The sequence below is a fragment of the Brachionichthys hirsutus genome, chromosome 17, assembly GCF_040956055.1.
Source record: "Brachionichthys hirsutus isolate HB-005 chromosome 17, CSIRO-AGI_Bhir_v1, whole genome shotgun sequence".
Lineage (NCBI taxonomy): Eukaryota > Metazoa > Chordata > Actinopteri > Lophiiformes > Brachionichthyidae > Brachionichthys > Brachionichthys hirsutus.
The window spans coordinates 9,555,442-9,570,213 of record NC_090913.1 but is presented as its reverse complement, the minus strand read 5'-3'; the positions used below and the strand labels follow the sequence as shown (position 1 = coordinate 9,570,213).

Below are 14,772 nucleotides of genomic sequence, written 5' to 3'. Positions count from 1 at the left end.
CTGCTCTGACAACAAATCCCGCGCGCAGATGGTCATTCATTCGCGTCCGTCACGCCACGATAGCCCATGAGTAACCCGGAAGAGGTGTGGATGCGCGCGCAGCTACAGGAAGTATACGCCGGCCATTGAGGGGCGAACCCACACCACCGCATAGCGCCCCTCGGTGGCACGGAGGGAGACTACATATGGCCACATCTATCCCCGCTTTTTGCATCGTCGACCCGACGATGGACAAACCAAGTACCCAATACTAGCACCACGGTCTAAAGATGGCAAACTGAGCATGAGACACCGACCCAGGAAGATCATTGACTGGCCTGCTCTGGGGTACAGCTGGACCGGGAAGATGGTAGACATTGGAGTGATGACCAGCCGTAGACCGAACTGTCCGACGCAATTCCGGCGGGCTAGCACTGGGCTGGTCCATAGTGGACACTGAAGCGCTTGGCTGCGTCGAGCTCTCGCCTACTGGATATTCGACCACTGCGTGCCCGTTTTCCGACGGGGCAAGAACCGCAGGGCCTGCAGAACATGCGCCACTTGGTACTGCCGTAACCTGTGGGAAGGGGAACTCTGGGACCACTAGAAATATGTCCCTGTCACTGTCCTCGTCAAGCTCCTCCAAAGCTGGAGGTGATGGCGTCGCCAATGGTGTTGTAGTAGCTTCCGGCTGGACTACCGGCTTCAACACTTGCCTGTGCACCGTCTTGGTCTTATGCAGATCATCCCTAGGTGCCACAGTGTACACTGTGCCCTCCCCAAAAGGGGGTTTCACCACCTGGTGGACTACTGGACCCCAGAGATCCCGGATTTTGTGGCGGCCCCTTGCGCTGTGGTCTCTCAGGTACACCAGCTGGCCCACTGCTAGAGGTGCATCCCGGACCTTTAGATCATGCCGCCCTTTCCGTCGGGCAGCAGCGGCAACCAAACGCTCTCGTGCGCCCTCGAACGCGATGCGAAGTCTGGCCTGATGTTCAGCCACCCAGTTCTGTACCTCGCCTGGTACGGGGTCCTGAATTCGACCCAAAAGGAAGTCCACAGGAAGCCGTGGCTCCTGCCCAAACATCAAGTAATAGGGAGACTCCCCTGTACCCTGATGAGGTGTGGTGTTGTAGCAGAAAAGCACCTGTGGGAGACACGACGCCCAATCATGCTTCTGGGAAACTGGGAGGGTACGCAATAGATTGTGGAGAGTTCGATTGAACCGCTCACATTGCCCATTACCGGCAGGGTGGTACGGAGTGGTCCGGGACTTTGCAACTCCATACAGGCCGCAGAGTTGGTGAATCAACCCGCTCTCAAAACTCCTCCCCTGGTCTGAGTGGAGGCGACCAGGAACACCAAACTTATAAAACCACTCAGCCAACAGGACCTGAGCCACAGTGGAGGCCCGCTGATCTCGTGTAGGGACAGCCACAGGGAACTTACTGAACACGTCAGTCATCACCAGAACATTTTCATACCCACCCCGAGATGGCTCCAGCAATGTGAAGTCTATCGCCAAAATCTCATTTGGCTGAGATGCAAGCACGTGACCCATAAAGCTATGTGGACCCTGCCCAGAATCCTTAGCAACTTGGCAGCGCTCACACTCTTGGACCCACCGCTTTATGTCGGCTGACATTTCCGGCCAGTAGCAACGCTGCCGAATCAGTTCGGTGGTCCGCTCAATGCCCTGGTGACCATGTTCCTGGTGCAGCTGGTTCAAAACCTCCTGCCTAAGACTTGCAGGCAAAACCAGTTGGAGGAATCCTTCTCCACCATCTGAGCGGAAAACCTGCCGGAAGAGAACCCCATCTCTCTCCATTAGGCGGTCCCATTGACGCAGTAATGCTACAGCTGGCCTTGACAGCTGCCGGCTCTCAGCGGTGGTAGGCCTAACTCCCCGTCGCCAATATTGCAGGATATTTCCCAGAAGGGGATCAGTCTCTTGCAATGAGCGGAGATCAGCGGCAGAGTGGGAAGGAAAAACTGCGACCACGGACTGCGTCGCCCGCTCCACAGGAGGGGAACATGGGGATTGCTGCAGGCTCGCTGGGACACCAGTACCCGGCAGTGCGTCCCTGACCAGATCCGAACCGGCTACATACTGCCGTGACAGTGCGTCAGCATTTTTATTGCTGCGACCTGAACGATATTTAATATCAAAATCAAAAGAAGCGAGTTGAGCAGCCCATCGGTGTTCTGTGGCACCCAGTTTTGCAGACCGGAGATAGCTCAAGGGATTGTTGTCAGTGTACACGATACACTTGTGCCCTAGCAGATACTCTCTAAATTTTTCAGCCATGGCCCACTTAAGCGCAAGAAATTCCAACTTCATGGAGCTGTAGTTATCCATGTTTCGCTCCGTAGGCCGAAGGCCCCTGCTGGCGTAAGCCACAGGTCTCACACCACTGTCCGTCTCCTGCGAGAGAACAGCCCCAAGGCCGGCGTGGCTGGCATCAACCTCCAAAATGAAAGGACGTGAAAAGTCAGCATAGGTCAGCACCGGTGCAGAAACCAACCTCGACTTCAGCGCCTCAAAACTTTCCTCACACTGAGGGGTCCATGCGTCACCCCAAGCCTGCCCCGAACCTTTCTTTGACCTGGTGCCCGACAGTTTGGCTACCAACTGGTGCAGGGGGGCTGCGAGCTTGGCAAAGCCCTCCACAAAGCGGCGGTAGTAGCTGGCAAAGCCCAAGAAGGAGCGCAACTCTGCCACATGTTGGGGCCGTTTCCACTCAGCTACTGCTTCGATTTTGGCCGGGTCAGTGGAAACTCCCTTACTGGAAATGACATGTCCTAAATAGCCAACCTCCTGTTGGAAAAAGGAGCACTTCTCAAGTTTGGCTTTTAACCCTTCCTTCTGGAGCCGGCAAAGGACCAACTCTAGCCGCTGGAGGTGTTGTTCGACGGAGGACGAAAAAATGATAATGTCATCAAGGTAGAGAAGCAGGGATTGGCCCTGCTGAGCACCAAACATCCTCTGCATCAATCGCTGGAAGGTACTTGGCGCGTTACACAAACCAAAGGGCATGCGGTTGAATTCAAACAAGCCAAACGGAGTGCAGAAGGCAGTTTTTGGCTTGTCCTGCTCTGACACTGGGACCTGATTGTAGCCACTGGCCAAATCAAGAGTAGAAAACCAGCGGGCACCAGAGAGTGCATCCAAGCTCTCCTCGATGCGAGGCAAGGGGAATGCGTCCTTCCTGGTTTTACTGTTAAGGAGGCGGTAATCCACGCACAAGCGTAGGCTCCCATCCTTCTTTCTGACCAGCACGATGGGAGAAGCATATGGGCTACTGCTCTCCCTGATGACCTGGGATTCAAGGAGCTGGTTAATGTGGGCCTTTACCGCCTCATACTCAGATGGGGGGATACGCCGGTACCTCTGCCGGACTGGGACATCATCAACCACCGGTATATCGTGGGCAATGAGATTGGTGCACCCCAGGTCACCCTCGTGAGTTGAGAAGACTGACTGGTATTTCTGTAGCAAAGAAAGTGCATCTGTCTGCTCCCGTTCAGCCAATGCCGACAGGTCCAGTGCGGCAACCCGGTCCGGCACTAGAGTGGCAGCTTGGTGGGAGGAGACGATAGCCACATCCGGTCCCACCTCCGTTACACCTGCCGGCAGGCTGATGACATTGGCAGCGATCAGGACACCCAGACCAGTTCGTGGGTAGAGATGAACCTCTTTTGTCCCCACGTTGACCACTGGGATGTACGCTGTACCACGATCAACATGAACCAAACACGAAGAAGCCAGCAGCCCAGCCGGTAGACCAGATTCTGGGGGCTCAAACAGCACAGACTGTCCAGAGAATCTTTCGGAACAGGTACTTGCGATCAGTTTCATTGCTCCACCCGGTATGCATACTGATCGCTTACCCCGAACCCTCACAGTACCAGTGGAACTCTGTGGCACTTGGGCAGCCGAATGGTGGCACTTCTGTAAGGCCGCAATGACGGGACCAGGTGCCCGCAATACAACAGGTGAGTCAAACAGAGAGGGGCCCAATGCTCCAAAGAGCTCTCGATAGCATCGTCGAATTACATTCATTCCCAAGATGCCAGGGGCAACAGACACATCACCAGGGGGGTCTCGAACCACCAGGACCCCACATCGGGGCACCACCTTGCCGCATAGTACTACATCAAGCTCCAGGTAGCCTATATATGGGATCTCAAGACCATTAGCTGCTCGCAGCTGGAGCCACTGACAAGAACGAAGGCGATCCTGGCCCCAAGGCAAAAATTGTGACGTGAAGATGCTCTCTGTGATTGTGGACACCATAGAACCTGTATCCACCAGACATGAAATAGTGACTCCCCCCAACGAGACATCAATGGTTGGACAATCAGCAATTAACTCGGCTGTCACACCCTCCCGTGAGCCTCTCCACTTCCCCACTGCGCTGTGGCTCTTCAGCTCAGCGGGTTTCAGTTTTCCGGCTGGTTCGCGGGGAAGGCGGCCCTGTTTGAGTTTAAACCTGGAGCAGCAACTGGGTTAGCATGACCCCGAGAGGAGACTCTCGCACCGTCACACTCTCGGGCAAAGTGGCCAGGCTGCTGACACCTTCTGCAAATGAGCGAGCTGTTGCGAGCATTCTGACTAGGGGTGTGGGGGCCCTGCAATGAAGCTACCGCTTGAGTGAGCTGGTCGAGCTGTTCTTGTTGCCGCTTTACCAGATCCAAGAGCTCACTTAGTTCAGGCTGCGCCGGAGTGACACGAGGGGCTGGTCGAAAGTGCCCCTGCATCTCGTATTGTAGGCCATAAGTGGATGGCAGTAAAACATTCCGCTCTCTAGCACCCCCTGGAAGACCCTCCCTCTCCCACCGAATAGCCTCACCACGTACTAACAACAAGGTGATAGTGGGTTGCTGGCGAACCAACTGCTTAAGCTCCCGACGAAGACCACTGTCCAGAACATGTTCCACGAACTGATCGCGCAGGAGGACATCGGCATTAGGCATCCCATCGGGGGCATGCTGCCGTACCGGTGACATTAGACCCATAAGAGCTAAGGAAAACTCAAGCAATGTTTCACCTTCCTGTTGGCGCCGAGAGAAGAAAGCCTGCTGTAAGGTGACATATGATTGTACACAACCATATAGCTCTGTCAGAATGGCGAAAATCTGAACTGGGTCTCCCCGTTCCTCATTTGAGCGAAACCTGATCTCCTCCTTGGCCTCTCCCTCCAGGTGATCAAAAATAAAAAGAGCCTGGTCAGCAGCAGACAGATGGCGGGCACGCACACCTGCCTGTATCTCCTCCATCCACTCAGCCACCCCCATGCCCGTCTTACCATTAAACATGGAACATTTACGGTCTCTAGGTACAACGATGAAGCGTTCGGTGGCAGCAGTGGCATGCGAGGCAGGACTAGCTGGAGCAGAGGGGACAGAAGCCGACCCACCAGATCCTGAAGGGGGAGCATCCCGCTCCCGAAGAAGGCGCTCATTATCCGCCTTCAACTGTGACACCATCTCTCTCAACTGCTCCATCTCTTCCTCCATTCTGACAAAGGGAGCGTTGGAACAAGCTAACCGGAATTAACGAAGGCGGGGTAGATCCCCAAATTAGTGGCTGCTGCTTTTCACTCAGTTTTGTGGAAACTATACAAAATCCTCTTTCACCAAAAACATTCAATACAAATGAAAAGAGAACCAACTGCAGAAAAAGACACGTCTCTGCCCTAGAAATGTGGAATCCTGCCGACAACGCCAAAAATGTGACAGGTTGGTGGAGTTTTGGTTGCGACAACGCCACCCAGGGAATTTTACTCCTGGGAATTATCTAGGAGGAATTATCTCTCCTGAATTATACTGGTGCTACTCCAGGGACACAGGTTCGATTTATTCCACACAGGCAGAGAGCGGGTCCGGTTCACACAGTTTATTCGCACACAGATTGACATACAGCTGTGTCTTCAAAATTGGTATTTGTTTAACAATAATTATTAACACTGTGATTAAACATAAGGCACCATAACAGTCAACACAAACAATACGAAACAGAGGAATTTCCACCTAAAGCAGCAGCCACGATCAGGGGAGGGCAGTGGCTGTGAACGGCCCACACGCCTCTTCAACCTTCCAGAAATAATAATTCCACTGCCAACAGGACAGCAGAGCAAACACATCCGCCGCTCGATTTCACCGGAGATCAGACGGGCAGGCCAGCCCGCGCCTCAGCTCTATCACCGATCAGCTGCTCTGACAACAAATCCCGCGCGCAGATGGTCATTCATTCGCGTCCGTCACGCCACGATAGCCCATGAGTAACCCGGAAGAGGTGTGGATGCGCGCGCAGCTACAGGAAGTATACGCCGGCCATTGAGGGGCGAACCCACACCACCGCATAGCGCCCCTCGGTGGCACGGAGGGAGACTACATATGGCCACATCAGCATCGCTACTGCAGTTACTCAAACGCTTCGGTAATTTAGGAATCTCAGCATACTTTGGTGTCTCCATTGAATTTGGAAGTTGTATAATTGTAATTTTATCCTACATTAAATGGTATTTCATTAATAAAAGACCATACAATTTTCATATAAAGTTCTCCAAGTTACTTTGGATAGACTTTCTCCAGCTCTCAAATCCATTGTTTTAATTTCTTTCACTTTTAATATACCATTTTCCCTTTTCCTCCTTCCATGTCGCTCCCTCATTATTTCACCGCTCTCACAGACTTCCTTCCTCAAACTCTAAATGCCTCTCTTAGGGACTCCGTGTCCTTTCGTTCTGTCACTCTCTTTATTTCCCTTTCCTGAAACCCGACCATGCATTTAAATATCACTAACCTTTGAGGGCCATATCCCTGTAAAGGCTCATTTATGCTCAGCTCTGTACTGCGCTCATTTAATCTCATCTGTATTTGTGCACATTGTCTGAATACAGACGAAGCAGGCGAGATGGAGAACCAGCACTAGAAATCATTGAGGGCAGCGAAGCTGTAATTCAAGCAAGATCTTACAAATGCATGTACCACAAACACGAGAAAGGGAAGTGCATAACTGCAAAATTCTTATTCACATGCGGCAATATATTCAATTTTACTGCTTTTCCATTTTCACAACCCACTCTCCCAATCCTTCAGTGCCCTGTCAGGGATGCATCCAGGCCAGCGTTAAGCACACATGGAAGTATTTATTTTGTCAAGGAAGTGTGATTTGCAGCCCAGTCCCTTTGCAGCCACCATTCTGGTTCAAGATCATAATAAGATTAAATGTTAAGAAATAAGATTGAGCCCTCCAGAGACCTTTCTGACCTGTAGTCATTAGTCTACATGCCCTATTTCCATTGCACACTTTCACATTTGCACTAATACACATGAATTTTCAGTTTTACACCATTTGCACAAACAGTGTTGAGAAAGAAAAGGCCCCCAAACAGGCCCACAGTTGCTTTTTGGATGGACATCATTGCTTAGCAACATATATTTGCATGAATTTATTTTGCCTTTTTTGCCTGTGTACAAATTCCTCTGCTTCAGCATTCCTCCTGCATGAGCAAACAAAGAGCTCCTTTAATGTGAATCCAAAAGACCTGGCACAACATTGTAGAGGAGAAAAATGGAATTTGGAGTCAGAATAGCCCCTCAGAGGTAATGCATGCATGAGCTCTGGTGTACCGCAAGATATTCCGTTTTACAGACTTTCCCCTCAAACAGCTGCTTTAGGGGAATCAAAGGCTCTTAATATTACTGTCACCCATCAGAAACATGTTGGTTAAAATGTATAGCAGAGTTTAATAAGAAAAAGCATACGGTGGTCCTGTGCAGCTTCTTGTGCACTTTGCATTGGATTAATTCCAATGAACCTCACCCAGTTGTTAAACAGGTAGTTAAATGTATGCACACATACATCCATGCAGAAATTAGAGCCAATGATCATGTCAGATTTATGTCTCAGCCGTTCTCTGTCATTGTCTCCTCCTGTTTTGCAGGGGAATCATGGATATATAGATCAATGCCTCAATGCTGAGGACTCCCAAGTGGTTTTAAATCTCATGAGGTGCAGGCAGTCATGCTGGATTATATCCTGGGGATCCAATGTGAATTCAAACAGATTGGATGCATGCCATTAAAAGGGTTGTCAATCTTGTCAGAGAAGCATTACCTCAGACGCCACGTTTAACGGATTGTAATTTTAGTTTGAATACTAATACAGATTTTAAAGTTTGCTTAATCCTGGCTTCATGCATTGACATTGCAAGACATCTTTTGGCTAAAAAAGTATGCTTCTCATAGCTTTGTCATACCTCTGATATCTCCAATGAAATAAGATCTAATTTACAGTTTAGAGCTGCAGAAAGAGCTCATGCATTTATTTCCTTACATGTGGATGTTTAAAACTACTTCAGACTGTACAGAACTCAGCTGCCACACTTTTAACTAGAATTAATACCAATCATATCAAAGCTGTTTTTGCTTCCTTAAATTGGCTCCCCGTTGAATTTATCCCCCCTCCCCACATTTTAATCCTGACTGGACTTCTGTCTGCTGCAACTTGAGTCTTACAAAATTATGGTTGAAAACTAAAGACCTTCTATCAGCGCTCGATGTTCTAGGATGATCTGCCTGAGGACGTCTTGAGACATATTTTTAGATGAAAGCATGGCTGCTAGAATAATTTATTTTTTCTGTGTGTTTTAGTCCACACACAGAACAACACAGTTGTTCAGATCAGATTTTCAGGACTTCTTGAGCCACTGCACCAGGTTCTATAGGTTTGAATTATTATGTATTAATATTAGTAGTACTAGAGGTAGTGATAGTGAGTTTAACATTACGTTATCCACCTTCAGCCAAATATTTCACGGCTTTCATTGCTTCTATTAATTCTCACATAAAATGTATTTTTATGGAATATTACAGCCGAGTATTAGTTTAAAATATTTGTCCATTTTTCATGCTGAACGCTGTCTCTTTTATTCATTTGATTAAAAAGGTTACAAACTTGCCAATTAAACTTGCTTGCGCTATGGTGTGTTATTTTGTGTCACAAAAGGCACATACAGCAACCTTGAAGCAAGATCAGCGTTCCAGTTTTGCCGAGCAGCCGCTGCTCCGTGCATTACGATCGATGAATACCACTGCGGGTTTGGCATTTGTGCGTGTAAAGTAAGCCTCAGTCTAAATTCTGTGTCTCGGCGACTCTTTCGATAAAGGTCCACTTTGGCATGAAACTGGAAAATGTTCATTTTAACATATATTTCTCCCCCTCATCTTTTGAACTAAAACACATCGGCTTCTTCTGCCCTTTTAAAATGTTTTACAGAAGAAATCTTCTGAACTTGCACAGCTTCTCAAACATTGGAATCACGGCCATCCATAAAAACAAGTTGTTGTTTTTTTTAATGAAATTTCACCCACTGAATTATATTATTAACCAGATGTTATTTTGCAGCGTAATGTGTGAAACTGACAAGGCATTGAGAAGCAGATCAATTTCTGTTGCCAGAATTATGTTTAGTAGATAAAACACAGCTGCTGGACAGGATCCAGGGAGGTTGCTTGACTACACATTTTTTGTTATTGTACTGGAGTGGTCATGAATCAGAACCAGACGGTGTAATCAACTGGATATCAGAACGAATATTTTACTGGTCTTAATCTTGATCTTTATTTCCGAGCATATTTAAAAAGTTCAAAGCAAAATCCAAAGACACAAAAAAAATATCAAGTGTTATTTCTGTGTCACCAGGAAGTTTCAATTTCCTATAAAGAAAATGTCTTCCTGTCATTGAAAGAGGACTGAGAGATATGCTGGTCAAAAAAATCTTTTTTTGTTGTTGTTGGAAATAAAAACCCAGATAAAACAGATAACTCCCTGCCAGAAGGAATTTTACTTGCATTGCTGCTATTTTAATCAACTGCTGAGGCAACAATTTTATATCTAAATGTAAATTTATATTATGTTTGCTTGTTCAGAGCTTTCATTATATTTTGAGGTAAGGATTGAAAGGACAGCGGATTTAAATCCTTTGTGATGATGCGGCTCTCGAGTGTTTGTCATCTCATCTGACAGGCTGTACTCATAAATCCTTTTACTTTACAGTTTTGTTACTTCTTTCTTCTCTGATGCCTGGTCTCCTTTATTTTTCCTTTCTATATTTCTGACATTGTGTTAGGGTTATGGTCACTCTATTCTAATTGATTATTTCCTCCTCTCATCTCCATTTCCATCCTCTTCTCCCTGCTCTCCTCCCGCCTCTCATCCTCTCCTTCCTCTTTGTAGCTTGCAATGATCTGGTGGCCGTGGGCAAAGACAGGAAGCCCAATGCTTTTGTCCAGGTGGCCGTCATAGATCCCCACAAGCAGCACCTTGTCTCTCAATCCTGCACAGAGATAGTGGAGGTAAGATGACCACACACACACACACACCATCCTCTCTCTGCCCCCCCTCCCACCGTTGATGTTTGTGATTTGTGTCTTTGGATCACGGGATCTCGTTTGGTGCTCTCTCCATTTCTGTCCCTGAGGCTATCTGTCTGTCCTCTCCTTCCTCAAGCTTCCCTTCCTCTCATCCAACACAGTGAACTGGTGCTGACAATAAGAATCACGCTCTTGTTTCCTGTCCCAGTTTATGATTTAAAACAGTTGGTGTGTGACACAGTGCATGTTTATTGGTTTTGTGGGTCTCATCCAACAAGTGTTTCTGTGCTCTTTGACTTTTTGCTGTTCCTGGCCCCAGTGTGACAGTTGCAGGAGAATGAGTGGGATTTTTTTCAGCAGCAACAGCTGCCCCCTGTCCCACTATGGGAACACCCACTTACACACACGTATGTATGCACACACACACTTGCACTTTTTTTCTTTCCTCACATGAAGGAAAGTTTTCCTGACTCACATCATTTTCCCGCTAATCCAGTAAAGCAAAGACGTAACCGTCTCTTTCAAAGACTGAATTTAATTTGCTTTTCCCCTCAGTCCTGTAGAACGAACGGCAGCATAAGTGTGTATTCCTGCATGTGTGTGTAGAAACACAGGATGTGGTAGAATACTGTACGCTCGCTCCGCCAGCTCTGCACACACTCGACTATTGAAGGTTCGTGGACTATGGACTGTTTTCAACTTCACAAAAAGAGGGTATGTGCACTTTCTGTTGGATTTAATATTTTGTTTTTTTGAAGAAAGGCTTGCAGCTTTTAGAAAAGGTCCAAAGTGTTTTCAAAGGTATGAATTTTATTAATCTGCATAGACTAATGAAAATCAGCCCTGCAATTACCCCAAAACATGATCAGTAGCTATTTTGATGAAGAAGAAAAGTCACTTTAACTTTGGAATGGTCTTTGAATTAATTATTGGTGTATTCCATGGAGGAGCAAATGTTACAGTGGTGACCAGTAGGGTTTCCCATTCATTACATTGCCATGCAGCATGCACAGAGGCAGGCGCCCCGCCGTCTTTATACCATGAATGTGAAGGCGGCCCAGCTGTCATCGGCGTTTCTCCCGTTTGCCGCATTCACAGGATGCCAGCTCCCAACAGCTGCTGCCAGCATGGCTGGACATGGACTGGAGGGTTGGCTGCACAAGTGCGTTGGCTTTACTATTACTTGTGTGGTAGTCATATTTTTAGCATGCTACCGTATATGATATGAGTTTAATTTAGAAGATAAATGATAGAGCAGGTCATCTACTGTGTGACCCGCTCACGTCTTAACCATAAATCCCTAGAAATAGGTCAGAAAGAGCTGCAAGTCATTTAATCATGCTGTGTCTGGACGTTAGCAGAAAGTGATCACCTCTGGCTGAGACTTTTTCCTGGTGTGAATAGATAAATGACCTCTTCCTTAACTGTACTAGCTAATAATTGTTTTCTGAAAACATTTGTTCATTTGTATTTAATTCAAGTTTATGTTTGCGTTTAAGGAAAAGTACAGATTTATTCTGATGAAGTCGCCCCTCCTCACTGGAATCTGCAAGCTCGTGATTGATAACTGATGACTGAGAAAAATAATAATTTTCAGTTAATTTTAACACTGCTCCCTTTTGAAACTATCGTTCTGCCATAAAAGACTTAAAGTATAGAGATACTGTGTGTAATTACTTTTTTTGACAAATGGGTGGCTTTGAGGCTTTAATTAGGCAATTTGGCATCCATCAAATCTGGCAACACCACTGTGTGTGTTCTTGGTTAATGTCCTATTAGTAAAAGATGTATAGAACATAAGTCTTGCATATAAATATATAGAATAGCACAAGTACTACTACAATCAGTTCTATTTATACACTGTATGTTATAGACACACATAAAGGAGAGATCCTTTTCATCTCCACAGACTGACTGCTTTTCATAGTGTGGGTGTTTTATCTAAATCTACTGTTGGTAAATCAGAGAAGACCAGTGACAACTTAAGTAGACAATCTCAAGCTCACTAAATCTCTTTAAAATGCAACATAAGTCATTCTCGACAAATGGTATTCAAAGCCACAAACACACACAGTATCTCTCGGGAAAATCCCGTTCCCATCAGCATGGGCAGTGGCTCCAGGAGTGGACGTACCTGAGGGGATTTTACGTCACACAAAGCCAGCGGTTAAACCGGCCTTTTGTGTGTGTGCGTGCGTGTGTGTGTGTGTGCGTGTGTCTGCGAGTATAATTATGAGTGGGTAAAGGAGGGATGAAAACTTCAGTTCAGGGTGTAGCAGGAATGTAGACTTGTACTTCCCCCCCCCAGTCTTATCACACACACGCTCAGACAGAAACTCACACACACCCTCTAATAGGCTAAATTGGCTATTCCACCGAGGTTTGCCACCCAAACGGACACAAAGCAAAGCGGGGCAGCCTCCTCCCATGCATATGTTGACCGCCTGGCTGGCTGACTGGCTGAGTCCTCTGTGTTCATGGAGACAGACGTCCCACTTGAGCTCATCTCAGCCCCTCAGTAGCACTAAGAAGATTCAGTCACAGTCCGGCGCTGCCAAGCATGCTGGTAAGTCTGAATGAGGCCTATTCAGGGTGCCAGTGAGGGTGTGTGTGTGTGTGTTGTTATATATTGCTGATACATATCCAGGGTTTAAAATAGTGCATTGATTCCTCTGACTGTGCCTCCTGTTCTGAACCAAAGCTGCGTGTCTTGCTGCAGTTTTGGTGATACAACATTTTTTTGCTTGTGAATCCTATAGCATTGCATTTAGGCTTTCTGAGGTCATAAACAACCATCGTCATGCTGTGCCATTGTATTGATGATCTGTGATGGATTAATAGATTAATCCCTTTGCCAAATGTCTGTTTAATTTTCTTGCTCCGATTTTTCAATATTGCAAAAATATTTACCCTGATATTTACGGAGTGATTTCCGGCCTCCTTTTCTTTGCTGAGTTTTCAACTCAAGGTTGGGATCATACATATCTACCTGTCTTACTCTCATTATCACTCGCCAGCCTCTCCCCTTGGTCCCTAAGGGTTTGGCTCGACAATCGCCCATCAGTGCAGAGGAAAAGGAAGTCCCAGTGTAAACACAGACTGCTTTAAATTGGTTCAAATAGACAAAAACAAACTAATAAATACTCTTCTGAGAAAAGCTCCTCAACTGCTGCCACGATAATCCTAATTTATGTTATAATTTATTGCAGATTCTTCAACCCTGTAAAACCTCCAGGGTGTCGTATTCCCAGTACCTAAAATATGTTATTAAATCTCAACAGAAGAGCCATTTTAAGAAGGACACCCTGAAAGGTTCCTGGGGTGTGTAGTTTAAGGCCACGGCGTGATCAGAGCCTGCGGAATCTCTCAGGATGAAAAGGCCAATATTCTTTTACAGTGTAATGAAAGCAAAGTCTGCACAGATTCCAGTTAAACAAAACACTATAGGCTAATATACTTGCTAGATAAATGGTGTCTGGGCATCTTCCTGCCTGGAAAGTATTGTTATTTCCACCAAGTTGTGAGTAAATATGATTAAATCCAATTCTTGTAGTTGGTTTGAAGATCCTGCACACCCTCCTGTGATGTTTAATCCCATTGTCACCCTGTCGCTGTGGCAACTTGTCGGTTCTGGCCTGCAGTTTGAGTTGGGGGGACTGTAGTTATGCCAGCGCTCCAGGTTGACCCACCAGATAGAGCGATATCTACTGCTTTTTAGCGGGGGGCAAGAGAGGCAGCAGGGGGAGGTGAGAGGGATGGGAAGAAACCGCTGTGAGGAGGAGAAGACGGACAGACTGAGTCCAGCTGTTGGCTCATTTGCCCACAAGATCCCCCCCCCCCCCCCCCCCCCCTCCATTTTTATTTTCGCCCTTTGGCTTTCTGCTATTTTTATGAACATGTGTGTTGCCACACAAATGTGCTCATGAGTAAATATTGCCTCACGTGCACGCTTGCACGGACACACATGAAAGTATCTCACCCACCTTCTATGCTTGTCCCTCTCTCCAACAGGCGAACAAAGACCCGCTGTTTCTGACGGGGGTGACCTTCCCTTCAGAGTACCCTGCTAGCCCGGAGACACTCGTCAAGCTGACGGTGTATGATGCAAAGGACAAGAGCCAGGAATCTGTGAGTAAACAGTTGTTGGGCCTCTCTGTGTTTGCTGAACGTGTGTGTGTGTGTGTAAATGTGTGTTGGAGAACGAAAAAGAGCGATAATGAGGAGGCTTTATTCAAAGTTGCTTGTGAAGCAGCCATCTTTCAAATGTCGGATGTGCAGGACAAACTGATAAAGTTTGCCGCTCAGCAGCAGAGTCTCTGCATGTTTACATTTATCCTACAGATGTGGAGGTGCGCTGAGTTTGTGCTGATTTACAGCAGGCGGTGAGTTCGGGTGCTATCTTTGTAAGCA

General features: G+C 47.1%; 1 protein-coding gene across 1 annotated transcript; it reads right to left on the bottom strand.

Moving 5' to 3' along the window:
* Positions 1-250: 250 nt before the first annotated feature.
* Positions 251-5,499, bottom strand: LOC137906759 (uncharacterized). The gene is made up of 2 exons (XM_068751048.1): positions 4,521-5,499; positions 251-4,434 (listed from the first exon to the last, which is right to left on the bottom strand). Exons 1-2 carry the CDS (start codon positions 5,497-5,499, stop codon positions 251-253), a joined length of 5,163 nt encoding a protein of 1,720 aa, XP_068607149.1.
* Between the last annotated feature and the right edge of the window lie 9,273 nt (positions 5,500-14,772).

What these genes read in the sequence shown, in the direction of transcription:
- LOC137906759 (XM_068751048.1), bottom strand. Translation starts at nt 5,499, where the DNA reads ATGGAGGAAGAGATGGAGCAGTTGAGAGAGATGGTGTCACAGTTGAAG. An exon ending in CTTTGCCCGAGAGTGTGACG is followed by an intron (nt 4,435 to 4,520) that starts GTGCGAGAGTCT and finishes CCCGCGAACCAG; the next exon opens with CCGGAAAACTGAAACCCGCT.